Source organism: Papio anubis, chromosome 5, assembly GCF_008728515.1.
Source record: "Papio anubis isolate 15944 chromosome 5, Panubis1.0, whole genome shotgun sequence".
Lineage (NCBI taxonomy): Eukaryota > Metazoa > Chordata > Mammalia > Primates > Cercopithecidae > Papio > Papio anubis.
Window position 1 is genome coordinate 88,398,718 of NC_044980.1, and position 14,393 is coordinate 88,413,110.

The 14,393-nt window shown below is 34.8% G+C and overlaps 1 protein-coding gene across 3 annotated transcripts in view; it reads right to left on the reverse strand.

Moving 5' to 3' along the window:
* Positions 1-14,393, reverse strand: part of TTC37 (tetratricopeptide repeat domain 37) — a 91,356-nt gene that overhangs the window by 26,338 nt on the left and 50,625 nt on the right. For all 3 annotated transcript variants that reach the window (XM_021939557.2, XM_021939558.2, XM_021939559.2), the window contains 7 exons: positions 13,261-13,385; positions 12,330-12,453; positions 7,823-8,044; positions 6,877-6,949; positions 4,445-4,498; positions 4,159-4,270; positions 755-883 (listed from right to left, as the gene is read on the reverse strand). In XM_021939557.2, coding sequence (XP_021795249.1) covers positions 755-883; positions 4,159-4,270; positions 4,445-4,498; positions 6,877-6,949; positions 7,823-8,044; positions 12,330-12,453; positions 13,261-13,385 — 839 coding nt within the window. The remainder of the gene's footprint in view (positions 1-754; positions 884-4,158; positions 4,271-4,444; positions 4,499-6,876; positions 6,950-7,822; positions 8,045-12,329; positions 12,454-13,260; positions 13,386-14,393) is intronic.

Here is a 14,393-nt window from a genome sequence, read left to right on the forward strand (position 1 = left end):
TTATTAATTTAAGTAGGTTAATCTATGTCACTTTTCAGTGAAGAAATTTATAGATTTACAATACAATGTTAACTAAATCTGATTAGATTAACAGCTTATTCTGACCAAGATTCCCAGGAGGAATCATGGGACAATTTCAATGCAGGTTTCAGTAAAGGAATCTTTCCAGGTCGCCTCTATCCTAAAATGCTGGTAAAGTCTCAAAGTAAGTAATGCTACAAAAGAAAGATTTCAGCTAACAGAACCTATTGGGCTTTTAAGCTATCTGGAAGAGAAAATACATATGCTTATCACACTTTTGTACAAATATTATACTATGGATTTTTAATGAATATGTATATATATACACACATATTTTTTTTTAGACGGAGTCTCGCTCTGTCGCCCAGACTGGAGTGCAGTGGTGCGATCTCAGCTCACTGCAAGCTCCACCTCCCAGGTTCACGCCATTCTCCTGCCTCAGTCTCCAGAGTACCTGGGACTACAGGCGCCCGCCACCATGCCCAGCTAATTTTTTGTATTTTTTAGTAGAGACAGGGTTTCACCGTGTTAGCCAAGATGGTCTCGATCTCCTGACCTCATGATCCGCCCGTCTCGGCTTCCCAAAGTGCTGGGATTACAGGCATGAGCCACCGCACCCGGCCTAATGAATATATTTTTTATGACAATATGTGCTGAAGCTGTTTGTATTCCGGATTTAACCATTCAAGAAATCTGAATTAAATCATGTATAAAGAAGCTTTTTAAAACTTACTTGAAGCAGAAATAGCAGATAACAGTGCCAAGTATAAATCTATCCTCTTTGGCTGAGTCTTGTTCACTAAGGCCAGTTTATCATCAGCATGACAGGCTGCCATTAGCCCAGCCCAGATAGCAGGATCACCTAAAAACAGGAAACACACAGTGATAAGTCTTGTTAAAATCAACATGTTGCTTAAAAACTATCAAAAATGAGATTAAGAGTTTACAAGTTAAAAAAAATTGTATCTAAAAAAAAATTTCACTTTCTCAAAGGAAAACTAAATTGCACTTGTTTTCAGAAACACATTGCTACATTCATCTTTCAAGATTTGCCAATTTTTCCAAACATATCAGAGGATGAGAAACATCCTATTAAGTTCTTCTTCCATGGCTGGTTAGCTCAGCTGCCTAGAGTGCTGTATTACTGTGGAAAGGGCAATTAGATTCACTTGCACTGAACACCAAGGATAAGTCTCACTCATCTTCGTCACTTAGTAGTTGCCATTTTAAAGACTCAGTCCTAGGACAAGGAAGATAACACCAGTTCTTAAGAAAAGTTTAAGCCAAAGGAAAGACTCAAGATTTTAATTACATTCTAATAGGCAAGCATGAAAGTAAGTTCATCATTCCAAGTGAAGCATTTATATGACTATATATCCTTCATTCATTTGATCTTTCCTTCTTTCCTTCACCCTTCACAGCAGCTTCAGGGGAGGGAAAAGGAGAAAAGTCCAACAGCAGTGAGTTGGAAGGTAACTTTCTATGTATAGAAAAGATTATGTATAAAGACTTCTCTTTTTAAGAAAGTTGTGAAAAAAAACGTGAAGGGGATTTGGAATTTAGAAGTTTTTTCTTTTCATTTGTTTGGTCATTTATTTTTATAAATCTTATTTTGCCCTTTACTTCAACAAGTTAGTATTTTACTCCTGCTACTCTTAAAAAACAAATGAATGCTTTCAAAATCTCACAAGGGGGTGCTAGTTAACAATATAGTCACTTGATCATACTTTTTAGCTTTAGTTTTCTATTTTTTCTTATCTGACCACCCCACCCAATATGTTTCTTATCAAATATCTGAAATGTATATCTACTTCAGTTATAGGTGACCAGTATTACTGCTAAAAGTACAAAAATCAACAAAATTACAAGAATCATTAAAGTCTTATGCAGATCAAATACTTTTACAAAAAGTTCAATACATACCTCCATATAATGAAATAATTTCCACTCCAAATAATGACTACCTTATTTTAAGTAGCATAGACATAATCAAATTCCAGAATACACAAATGGGGACTATTTTCTAGAATTTATGATAAAATCTGATTACTATATAAATAAAGGCACATGACAGCCTTAGATGTGGGTGTCAGGTCTAGCCATGCCACTAATTAATGTGTGGCAGTTCTTCCTTTAGGATTCATTTTCCTATAAAACAAGACAACTAAACTAGATAATAGCTGAGGTGCCATAGGGTCTTAAATTCTATGATTCCAACTGAAGTGGACTCAATCTCTGAATATTAACTTAATCCGAAGATTAAGGGGATAGCCCCTTTAGGGATCTTACAGTATTGTATAGTTTGGATTTCTGATTGGAGAATGGACAATAGCTGGCAGCAATTTTCTCTATCACAACACAAAATAATTACTGTTTCCATGAACTCTTCCACAGATGACCAGCAAACCAAATTCCCTATAAAATAGAGTGACTCTAAGATAAAATATAAACTACAACCCCCAAAATTTTAAAATACAGCTTGCTAAAAATACCTCTTAGTATCACAGAAGCACTAATGTAGCAGAAATTGGAATTTTTTCCATTCAATTCTAAATTCTTGGAATTGTCTTTAAATTCCTGACAAGACTCCCTGGAATAACATCTATCAAAACTGTGCTTTGGTCATCCAAAGATCTACAAGGACTAGGTGTACAGCCACTACACATAATGACAGTTATATTCATTTTCATTGGACTCTAAGGACAAGTCTCAAACAGGCACTCATCTTTGCCACTAAGTCACTGTTCTAGCATCTTATGTGATGTCTCTGCTTCCTCGAGTATGTATTTATCCATATAATCCGGGAACATCACAGATCATTAGAGAGGACCTAATCTGGGCAATCTCACCTTTCTAAAGTTTTTGTCCTTACACAATCAAAGGCTAATAGATCTTTTATCATTCTGGATCCACAATAAGAATTATTGAGAGTAAGTTTATCTAATATCTGCTTGAGAACTCCAAAAATAAAAAACTTACCAATATATATATAACATAGACAAATCAAAATGTTTAGTCTCTTTTTGTTTCTATGTCAAAATGAAGGAAAACGTAAACAACAGAATATTGATTTTTTTACTTAGTTTACAAAATAATCCCTGAAATGTTAGATATTTTGCAGCTTAATGAGAGTCTTTACAATTTATTGTCAAGATAACACTGAACTTGTTCTTGGTATAATTTCTTTCCCAACAGTGCTTAGCCAAAAGCAATAGCATTCTGATCTAACACATCTGAAGAGTTAAAGGAGAATAAATTTCACGCATTATTTCATATTTAAAATACTGTATTATGTAAAAATATACCTTATAACCCTATATTGCTAGACACTCCAGTCTTCTACTGCATTTTTTCTAGTTATGGAACATGCTTAAGTAACATTCTTCAGTACCTTTGTGATCAACAGCCTATATATGACACAATTAGCTCAGGTGAGGCCATAACTGTGTCATTTCTAACAGTTACCACACAAGATACATCCCCATCCTTCAAGAAGCTAACTACACATAAAAATATCTAAATATGTATGTTAAATAATTTAGCAACTATGGGTGAAACTCTTTAAACCATATTGATGCAAAATGGAAATAAAACTGTTTCTTGAAAATACACATATAGTTCAGATTTTCAGTAACAGGTAATAATAAAGTATCACTAAGCAGGCATTCCTTTAGGCCTATTTCGACAATTGATGCTCTCTTAATTATCAGTAGCCAAAAGCAGATAATCAAATGATATGCAAAATCTTGAAATATTTTCTTAAAATTCTTTTGACTTATTTCATGAAAATATAAACTTTGCTCCTATAAATCACAAACAAATGCAAGATTGATAGAATCCAAATTCAAGAATATAAATGTACTGAATTATCACATGCACCTTGAAACTATGTGAATCTATAATGCATCAATTTAAAAAGTCATTTCTGATAGCATTATATATTGTATTAAACACTTACATAGTGCAAAATACTTTAATCACTCAAACTCCTGTTGTAGAAGATCTAAATTACGCACATTTTTGTCTGGTATAAACAATGCCAATAAAATATATATTGTGTGCAAGATTTTTCCCCCACTTACAAAATATGTATTTAGAAAAAAAAATTGGAATTAATGAAATAGATATTATATGCACCTGGAGAAAGGAGAGCTGCCTTCTGAATGGTCTTTAGTGCAATATTTTTTTCATCTTCTCCTGAACTGCTTCCCATAGCCAACTGATTTACTGCAGTGTACAGTAACGCCTTCTACATAAGAGAAAAGAAGTATGTTAGCCAATTTTCCTTATAGCTCCCTCTCTTTCAAACTGACTAAAAGACTCCATTTGATATGATATAATCACTAAGGCTATGAAAACTATTATTCCTTCATCAGTATTATTTAATAAATTCAACATTTCCTTTGTACTAGGACAAACTAACCTTTCCGTGATTTGAGTCCAGGATATGAGCCACATTTCCTGCTACCACACCTCCCTAGAACAGAAAATATTGATGATTTATACAAATGCAAAAACTTTCATGAAAAAGTAAATTTAAGATTGATAAGGCCTTTCCACTAAATCACTGGAAAGGTTCAGTTTTACCACTTTCACAACTCCTAACCTTCTTAAAAGTATCAATTTATTATTAATGTTTGAAAAGACTAATAATCTTGTGAAAGGAAATCTCTTCTACTGTGACCAACTCTTCTTTCAAAATATTCATTTATAGGCTCAAAAGTTACGTAATTTTACCAACCAAATGTATACATTTTCTAATAATATAAAAGATTATAAAGACTGAGAGAGATCACAAAGATAAATTAGCATGGCTTACTATATGAAAATACGTAGTATTTTCAAAACTTACATACTGCAGTAAAATAAAGTTCAAGGCATCTCATCATTGCTTCAATAATCAACTTAATACTAAAAATAAAAAAAATACGTGTAGCATCACAGGGTTTTCATTAGCTCAGTTTGAAATCTGTAACTTTAAATAATTGCAGCTATTTCATATGGTTGTTAAGATTATAAAAATGCTGATAGCTGACACATAATAAAGCACTTCATTCAGGTAATTTTGGAGTCGAATAACAATGATCTTCCAGATCCTTTGAGCCAACTCACTCATTAAAAATAACAAAAAATGTGAAATAAAACCCTGCTGCTCAAACTGCGGCTTATGCCTCTGCAGCGTCCACACACTCTAAGAGGTTGTTAGATGTGCAGAATATTGGGTCCTGTCTCAGGCCTACAGAATTAGAATCGGCATTTTCACAAGATCACCAGGTGACTTCAGTTGCACATTACAGTTTGAAAAGCACTGAGATAAAAGATTTTAAAAACATATTCTTAAAAGCACTGAAAGATTGACAAGATATTAAGGACATACCAGGTCAAAATTGAAAGGGAAAACTGGAATTCAGAGAGACAAGTGAGCAGGGAAGCCGCTTCTGCCGTTCCCAAATGCTAACAATTTCTTTTCTTTTTTTTTCTTTTTTTTCTTTTTTTTTTTTAGATGGAGTCTTGCTCTGTTACCCAGGCTGGAGTGCAGTGGCACAATCTCAGCTCACTGCAACCTCCGCCTCCCGGGTTCAAGTGATTCTTCTGCCTCAGCCTCCCAAGTAGCTGGGACTACAGGTGTGTGCCACCATGCCCAGCTAATGTTTGTATTTTTAGTAGAGACAGGGTTTCACCATGTTAGCCAGGCTGGTCATGAACTCCTGACCTCAGGTAATCCACCCTCCTCGGCCTTCCAAAGTGCTGGGATTACAGTCATGAGCCACCGTGCCTGGCCCAAATACTAACAAATTTTAATTTTAATCCTGAAGGACGCATGGGCTGGTAGGACAAAAATTAAGGCCCAGGTTAACACAAGGAGGGGAGTATAGAGGAGACCTACATCAGAATAAGCTGAGACCCCAACAGGCCACACCCTAAGATTCAACGTGAATCAGAATTAAGCCAGGTCTCAGGAACTAGCAACCCAAGCACAAAGTAGCCTGCTTGGTCCAAAAACCCCAAGTTCTAAACTTTGTATAATGTAGTCCCAGATTGGTGGACCTCCCAAGCACCCAGCGGAAGCAAGTACAAATTACTTCTGTAGAAAGGTACCTTAATTCTAGGCCTCAAATTATTCCTTGAAATAATTTTCAAGTACACACAATTGGGTAAACAAAGAAACAAAGCCACCAAGAATGAAATTCCGTAGGAATAACAAACAAGACTCACAGATGTCAAACAAGTGTGTGGGTCTTGTAGATTTCAGATACTGGAATAATTAGTCGTGGTAAGTTGTTGAAAACATTAGCTATTACCATCATGTTTACCAACTTGTGAAGTGAACTATGAGAGGATATACTAACCACAGAAGTTAATAGAAGAATATAGACTCCTGAAAATATCTGGCTGTTAGAAACTAAAATGTAGTGTATAATCCTTTATAGAATGTCAATGACTTCATATTTATAATTACATAGTTGTATATTAGCAGTGTTCTAGTTCTTACTGCCTTATCTTTAAGATGATTTTAAATAAAATTATCTTTTGGGATTCAAAAACACATAGCTAATGCTTACTATTGGCAGTGTTACATTATTTTATCACATATCATTACCATAATCTGTATGTGTTCAAAAAGATCTTCCTACTTCTTTGTAGCTCCCACAACATCTAGAACAGTGCAATGATATATGGAGAAAACTCAGTCTAGTATTCGTTGGATGACTAATGGAAAATTTAGCTAATAATAGAACTTTCTTCATTGTATAAATTATCTTTCAGAAGAATAGTGTCATAGTTTAAAATTATCATATTTACCACATCACAAGTTATTTTATCTTTTTGCTAGAATTTGAAACATTACTTTACCTTTGCATTTCGTTGAGCATACTGTGCAACAACTCGAGACAACAGAGACCAAAGAGCAGGGTCACCAGGGTTGCTAAAGAGATCATCGAAGTAGCAGGCTTAGGGACGAGTTACTTTAACCACAAAATGTACAAGCAACCAACAATTTATTAAGTTTAAAACCATTTAGACATCTAAAACAAGTTCATATTAATTGTGCATGTTTGGTTGAAAGTATTTTTAGAAAACATACTTTATATCACTTATATACTCCAACAGTCTTTATGAAAATAAGAAGAAAAAAATCAACAATGGATGATTATAAAGTCATGAGATAATTAAGAAAAGTTACGGAAATTTAACACACTGTGTTCAAACACAAAGAGATTAAAAATTATAGGATAAGTAATATTGCATGGCAGGAAGATGACTACTAATAAAAATGACATAAGGAATAAGCTTTATATTAAAATAACTTTAAAAAAACCCAGCAGATTGTTAATAAAAATGAACTCTGAAAGGAAAAGAGACTACAGACAAGATACTTTACTGCTAAAAATAAAATATAATAATTAACCACTGCTGCTAATGACAGCTTTCCTTTTTTCAAATTTTGAAGAAATTAATGAATCTTTAAATGGCTGAAAATTACTAAAACCATCAATCTAGACAGTACCAGACAACAGACTAAGAATATTACAAACTTGGGAATTAAGAGCTTTAATAGCAAAACAAAGTTTGGGCCTTAACCTGACTAAGGGCCAAACTTATCAACTGAATTAAAAAAACACAATCCTTATAGGTAAAATAATATATATAGTCAGGTCCTGCGTAAAATTGCATAAAACCAGGGTGTCGTTTTCAAATGTATATTCTTACCTTATTTTATAGTATTAATAAAGTCCAAATGTCAAATGCAATGATATCAAGTATAATTAGGTTCCAAGTTCACAAATACAGAATTTACCTGTGAACAGCTTTAGATACTTGTTTTTGCACTGCCACACTGCGACCTTGGAGTGCATAAATCGCTGATGTAAGAAGGCACCTCTGATAATTACTGTCTTTGTGTTTGGTGTGCTTCAGTAACTCATTAAGTGCTGCTTTTGACAGTGTAGCATCCTGCATTGCCAACCCTAGAGCACACAGGGCTTGAAGGCTTTCTGTGGTTGGTTCCTTTAAGATAGAGCTGTAAATATATTTTAAAATTACCTATTAGTTATGACTAGAGTAGTTTTTTTTGTTTGTTTGTTTGAGACGGAGTCTTGCTCTGTCGCCCAGGCTGGAGTGCAGGGGCGTGATCTTGGCTCACTGCAAGCTCTGCCTCCCGGGTTCACGCCATTCTCCTGCCTCAGCCTCTAGAGTAGCTGGGACTACAGGCTCTCGCCACCACACCCAGCTAATTTTTTGTATTTTTAGTAGAGACAGGGTTTCACTGTGTTAGCCAGGATGGTCTCGATCTCCTGACCTCGTGATCCGCCCGTCTCGGCCTCCCAAAGTGCTGGGATTACAGACGTGAGCCACCGCGCCCGGCCTATGACTACAGTAGTCTTTATCTGTAACTATTAAAACATTATTTAGTATAAAAAGCAATTTACGTAAAGATTCACCAAACTAAACCCAATTTTAAGATTAATATAAAAGCAAAATTTCTTGGTGTTTAGAGATAGCAATTTCCCTGATTGAAGCAGTTAAAAACATCAATGACTTTTCACAGAGCAACAAAAGCCAAACTTATTTTCTGGTCATTATATCTAAGTGATATGGTTTGGATCTGTGTCCCCGCCCAAATTCCATGTTGAATTGTAATCCCCAGTGTTGGCAGTGGGCCTAGTGGGAGGTGATTGGATCATGAGGCAGAGTTCTCATGAATGGTTTAGCACCATCTCCATTTAGTACTGTATAGTGAATTCTCACGTGATCTAGTTGTTTAAAAGTGTGCAGCGCCTCCCTCTCTCTTCCTCCTGCTCTGGCCACGTAAAACATGCCGGCTTCCCCTTCACTTCCTGTCATGATTATAAGTTTCCTGAGGCCACCCCAGAAGCAATGCTGCCATGCTTCCTGTACAGCCTGCAGAACCTTGAGCCAGTTAGACCTCTTTTCTCTGTAAATCACCCAGTCTCAGGTATTTCTTATAGCAGTGTGAGAACTAACAAACACATTAAGTTTTAGAAATAAATATAAATTAGCTTCTTTGAGTTTCACTTCTAGGTAAGTAATTAGCACAATTTTGCTAAAATATTGAGTTCCAATAAAATATTAGAAGGTATAAATAATAAAAAAAACTCTTCAATTAAAATATGATTTTTATCATTCCAAAAAAGCTTTGTCCTATTTGCTCTATGGTATTGAAACTAGCACTTTACATAATAAGTACAAATTGTCTCTATATCCACTATACTCCAAATGAGTATTTTTATAATTTAAGGAGAATTTACATTTTATAGGTAAACATCTAGCATTTTTTTTCTTCTTTCAACTATAATATCTGACTTAGCCTTATGGAGGAAAATCTATTAATGTTTAGGAATCCCAGTTAATTTAAATAAAGAAAATCTTAGCTCTCCACTAACAATCAAACTTATAAGAATTATTATGAATTTTATGCTGCAATAAAAATAAAGGAATTTTTTTAAACTTTTTTTTTTTTTACTTAAGTGGTTTTATTTTATGTGCAAATAATGAACAGATCTACTTTCCAAAAACAGGAGCTTTTTAAAAGAAAACCACATAATAACTTTTAAAAGGCTCTGGAATTCCTCTGCTTCTAGATCATTGCTAGGCTAGAAAAATAAAGTTTGTTGTACCAGGAATCACAAGTTAGAACTGAGTATTCTCCAAAGTGGAAATTCTAGAGTGTAATGTCACTACAGGCAAAGACTATTCAGTTCTCATCCCCAAATTCCTATCAGAAGGGTTAAACCAGGTCAAAACAGTCCAGCATAATTAGGCTTCATCAAACAATGTCATTATGCTCTTCTAAGATGCAAGTAAACCAAAACAGGAAATACTAAAATCAAAATAATATTTGACACTGTCATACAAATTGTTAGTTCTTTGTTGTATCCCTCCTTCCATAACATTAATAAGGGGAATATTTTACTCAAAGAGTATTTTATTTTATACATCACTAGCCATGAATTTTTGCCATTAGTTATTATACAAATGCTGCCTAGTGCCATTATCCAAATGGCATAACCATTTTACGTTCACAATTCACTTCTACAGTTACAAATAGAATTTTTATGATTTACCTAAGTACATCTATCGGTGAAGATTTAACACTGAGATGCAATCTAACATCCGTAATATCTGATGTTGTGTAGATGGCAATGCAGGAAAGATATATTTTAATTACTTTTCATTTAAGTGATCTTATATAAAAAATAAACTAATAATTTAGCAGGTCCAAGTTTTAAACAATGCTCATTGAAATATAACAGAAATATTTATAACATTATAAAATGTCACATATCTACCATTACCTCTTTGGACTATTTTTGGAAGGGGGAAATTAAGAGTTTTATACTTCATTTTGACAAGCAGGTATGAAATCATGAATTTTCTGAGGTAGCTCTGAAGTAAATAGCTTACGTAAAGTATCCATAGTAACTCTTTTTACAATAAGAGTTAATACATATGTGTCCAAATATGGAAGTATGTCAGTCAGTGTCATGTCTAGCAAATAACCACATGGCTAATGGGTACAACTAAAAAAGCCAAAAAGCAAATAGTAAAATACAAATTTCAATATTGATAACAAAAAAAGAAATTCTAATTTGTGCCTTGCTCAATGGAAAAAAAAAAAAAACTACCTAATTTAATACTTATTAATAAAATCTAAATTATGACTGAAATGACTACATTCTAATATTAAGCAAACACGTGCTGAATGCTCAATACCTGTATGTTGTATTTTACCATGTTCTCAGGATTTTACACATGGTTATTTACTATCATAAAGTGTATAAAGTTGGTAACCAGATTTTTTTCCCATAATGAACTAAATCCTGTTCCCCTTAAATCAGTGCCTAGAACACTGATCAGTTCCCAACATATGAATGCCAAACAACAGCAATATAGGTTAAGTAACTGAACTTTTCATAGAAAGAAAATCAAACACAAGAATGCCAATGGGCAGAGATGGAAGCAGTTGGTAGTGTCAAGCTTGGGTGAAGACACGCAGAAAATCAAAAACAAAGAAAGAAACATAAAAAACAAAAAACCTAGGCTTGGATCCAACAACATAAAACATAGGGGTAAAGGTTTTCCTTCACACAGGTGAAGGGGAAAAAAAGATTACATTGTTATTTTTTCTCCCACTTCCATTTCCTGTCTTAAGCAGTAACCAAAGACAAATCTAATGACTCTAACATGGGGTTACTTTTGCCCTTGATAACTGCAGTCATCATTAGTATCTATGATTCTTGTCACCAAGCCATTTGCAAATTTAAGTTCTCAAAACATGATATATATAACCATAGATACATGTTAAAAGGATATAGGCATGTAAAGTGACAGGATTTTCTTTTAAATGGATTGGTTTTTCCTAACCAGCAAAGAGGAAGAAAAAAAATTACTTATTTATTAGACAAGGAAATGACTGTAATGGCACAGGATAAGGCAAAGGCATTACATCAAATAAACGCCTGTCAAGTTTATCCTATAGAACTGGTTCTCAACCAGTATCATCTAACCATCTCTATCCCCCCACCTTTGAAGATGGGGTAGTTACAGAGGCAATTTTTTTGTTGTCACAATGACTGAGGGGTGCTAATATTACCACTTAGTAGGTGGGAGGCAAGGATATAAGCTTTTTGCAATGGGAGAATATCTCTGTACCATGAAGATTAGTACCACTCAAAAATGCCAATAAAACACTCATTGAGGCCACTGTTCAATAGCATGCATTAATTACTACTGCTTGTGAAGGAATTAAGGCCAATTTTCTAAAAAACTAATCTTCAAGAAGTTAGAAAATATTATATAAGTAACCACAAATAACACAGGTCGTTATTTTATTAACTTACTCCAAAAACACAGAAATAATTTTAAGTTTTGTTACTCGTTTTTAAAAAGATTCACCTTTAAATGAACCTTTTAACAGGTTATCGTGAAAAGGAAAGAAGAAAACATCTCTTTGGGAATCCAAGAAGCCAAAAAACAAGGCTTCATTACAACTATCTTCATTAAAATTTTAGGATACTACTTATCAGGTGATCAGATTATCTTTAAAAAAAATACGCAACAGAGTATAGGACAGTTTTGAAAGATCCAATAGATCAAGGGCTAAGAATTAAATTACAAACTGTAGCTCCACCTGTGACTATCAATTCAGAACCAGGTGGGCCCAATCCCTTTTGTTCACCCAGAAGTTCCTAAAGCATTAAGAACTTCATTTTACATTGCTCCAAATCTCAACCCAAATATTTAAGTATCTGGTCATGTTAAATGTTGATGTCAACTATACATACCATTTAAATAGCAATGTCTTGGCTACATCCATTTTTCCTTGTTTATATTCAGTTATTGCCAGAGCTGTCAAGATATGCGCTTTGTCTTGCTCTGATTCAACAATAGACAAGGCTCTCTCATAGGCTGTTACATAAAATTGAAAACAAACAAAACAATATAAAAGCCATCTGGATTGATGAAGCATGGCATTTTTTCTTTCCGAATCCTATTTTTCAGAAAGGTCTAAATACAATTACATCTTCGTATTCTCCTGTTCTCAAGCAGATAGAATAAAACTTTATAATAATCTAACTTGTTTTCAGTGTTCCAAGGTGATTTTCAGGTATCATTAGGATTATTATGTGACAATCTCTAACTTCTACCTTCAGAATCTATATGGGAATCTAGGTAACTGTCTTTAAGAGCCAAAGCTGAGGCCTGCAGCCACTGAGATATCACCAAAATTCCCACGTGCAGCCAAGCAACTCCATCAAGCAGTAGATACTTAAATGCTCTATACACATGTGGGCTAAGCCCATACATGTGAAAATGCATCATTTAACATATTTGGAGAAATCAAAATCTATTACTAACATGGTTGAGGTCTTCATTTATCAGAAATTAATATCTAAGCAGTGTAGAGCAGTAAACATTTGCTTTCAAATGCTAAGTCACATATTTGTCATAAGTGATCTTGGGCCTCAGGTGCCTCATTTGTATAATAAATACTCAGCTCATAACACTACTATAAAGACTACGCATCATAACAACATTCTAAATGAGGTAACAGATAAAAAGTGCCTAGTATTGCTCCTGACTCCTAGTCAGATTTTAATAAACATTGCAACCCCCACCCCATCTCATTATTACATCTTTCTGTATGTATGCTCATCATGATTAAACTCAACTCCAGAAAAGACGTGTCCTTTAGCTTCAGGGCAATATTCTTACCTTTGCTGCTCTCTTTATAAAGCCCCTTCATGAATAAAGCCAAAGCAAAACCTATGATGTCTTCTAACTCTTCAAGGGGTGTTGACTTAAAAGCCTGGATAGCTTTATCATATTCACCAATGGAACTAAGAAGTAAAACACAACTTACTTTTAATATCAAAAGTAATTCTGGCATGTATCATCAAAATACAGAGATACAATTACACTAAGTTGGGCCGGGCGCAGTGGCTCATATCTGTAATCCCAGCACTTTGGGAGGCTGAGGGGGGTGGGGCGGTGGGGGGGGGGGGTGGATCACAAGGTCAGGAGTTCAAGACCAGCCCGGTCATCATGGTGAAACCCCATCTCTACTAAAAACACAAAAATTAGCCCGACATGGTGGTGCATGCCTGTAATCCTAGCTGCTCAGGAGGCTGAGGCAGGAGAACTGCTTGAACCCGGTAGGCGGAGGTTGTAGTGAGCCGAGATTGTACCACTGCACTCTAGCCTGAGCAAGACAGAGCAAGACTCATCGCAAAAAAAATAAGAATACTTTACACTAAGTTTCTTCTGATAATTTCATGTGTACTTCCTTTTTTATAGTGGTCTACTAAATTACAAATTGTCTCTCTCTTCTTTTTAACAAACTTTAATTAAAATCCCAAATTATAAAAATAATTTCAAGTTGACTTTTATATGGATCTCTAATTTTTTTAAGTTTAATACTTAATTAAATATTACCCTATGAGTATGGTTCTAGCATCTTTGCTAAGCTTAACAAGTCATAAAATGCCTAGTCAGAATCAAACCTATCTTTTGTATAAACTGTTTATCTGCACATTTTTCTTTTTTGGAGGACATATAGACACACTAAAATTCCATGAACAAAAGCATTATTCCTTTTTGTGTTTAAGAGGGAGGAGGCCGGGTGCAGTGGCTCACACCTGTAATCCCAGCACATTGGAAGGCTGAGATGGGCGGGTCACTTGAGGTCAGGAGTTCAAGACCAGCCTAGCCTGGCCAACATGATGAAACCCCGTCTCTACTAAAAAAATACAAAAGTTACCCAGGCGTGGTGGTGGGCGCCTGTAATTCCAACTACTGGAGAGGCTGAGGCAGGAGATTCACTTGAACCCGGGAGGCAGAGGTTGCAA